Source organism: Mesitornis unicolor, unplaced genomic scaffold, assembly GCF_000695765.1.
Source record: "Mesitornis unicolor isolate BGI_N332 unplaced genomic scaffold, ASM69576v1 scaffold9738, whole genome shotgun sequence".
NCBI lineage: Eukaryota > Metazoa > Chordata > Aves > Mesitornithiformes > Mesitornithidae > Mesitornis > Mesitornis unicolor.
The window spans coordinates 58,537-58,793 of NW_010202593.1; the positions used below are offsets into that span (position 1 = coordinate 58,537).

Genomic DNA, 257 nt, shown 5'->3' on the forward strand with positions numbered 1-257 from the left:
GCCCCCCCCGCCGCAGCGGCTGTCCCCGCCTGCACAGGGGGCACATCAAGTTTCACGCACTCCTCGCGTGAGCTCGGCGACCGGCGGCGGCTCCGAGACTGCACAACTGCGCCGGCGCCTCGCAGCCCCTCGGGAGCGGAACACAGGAAAGGCCGGGGAGGCGCCGCCGCCGGGCCGCACTCACCTGCGGTTCATAGGCCGCACTCGCACGGCCACCTTCACCGAAGCCATCGCTCATCCCTGCCGGGCCGCTTGGG

General features: G+C 73.5%; 1 protein-coding gene across 1 annotated transcript in view; it reads right to left on the bottom strand.

Annotated features, from left to right (window-relative positions):
- LOC104545337 (kinesin-like protein KIF16B) overlaps window positions 1–231 on the bottom strand; it is a gene marked incomplete at its 3' end in the record, with an annotated part of 37,197 nt that extends 36,966 nt beyond the window's left edge. The window contains exon 1 of the mRNA XM_010190450.1: window positions 185–231. Coding sequence (XP_010188752.1) covers window positions 185–231 — 47 coding nt within the window. The remainder of the gene's footprint in view (window positions 1–184) is intronic.
- Between the last annotated feature and the right edge of the window lie 26 nt (window positions 232–257).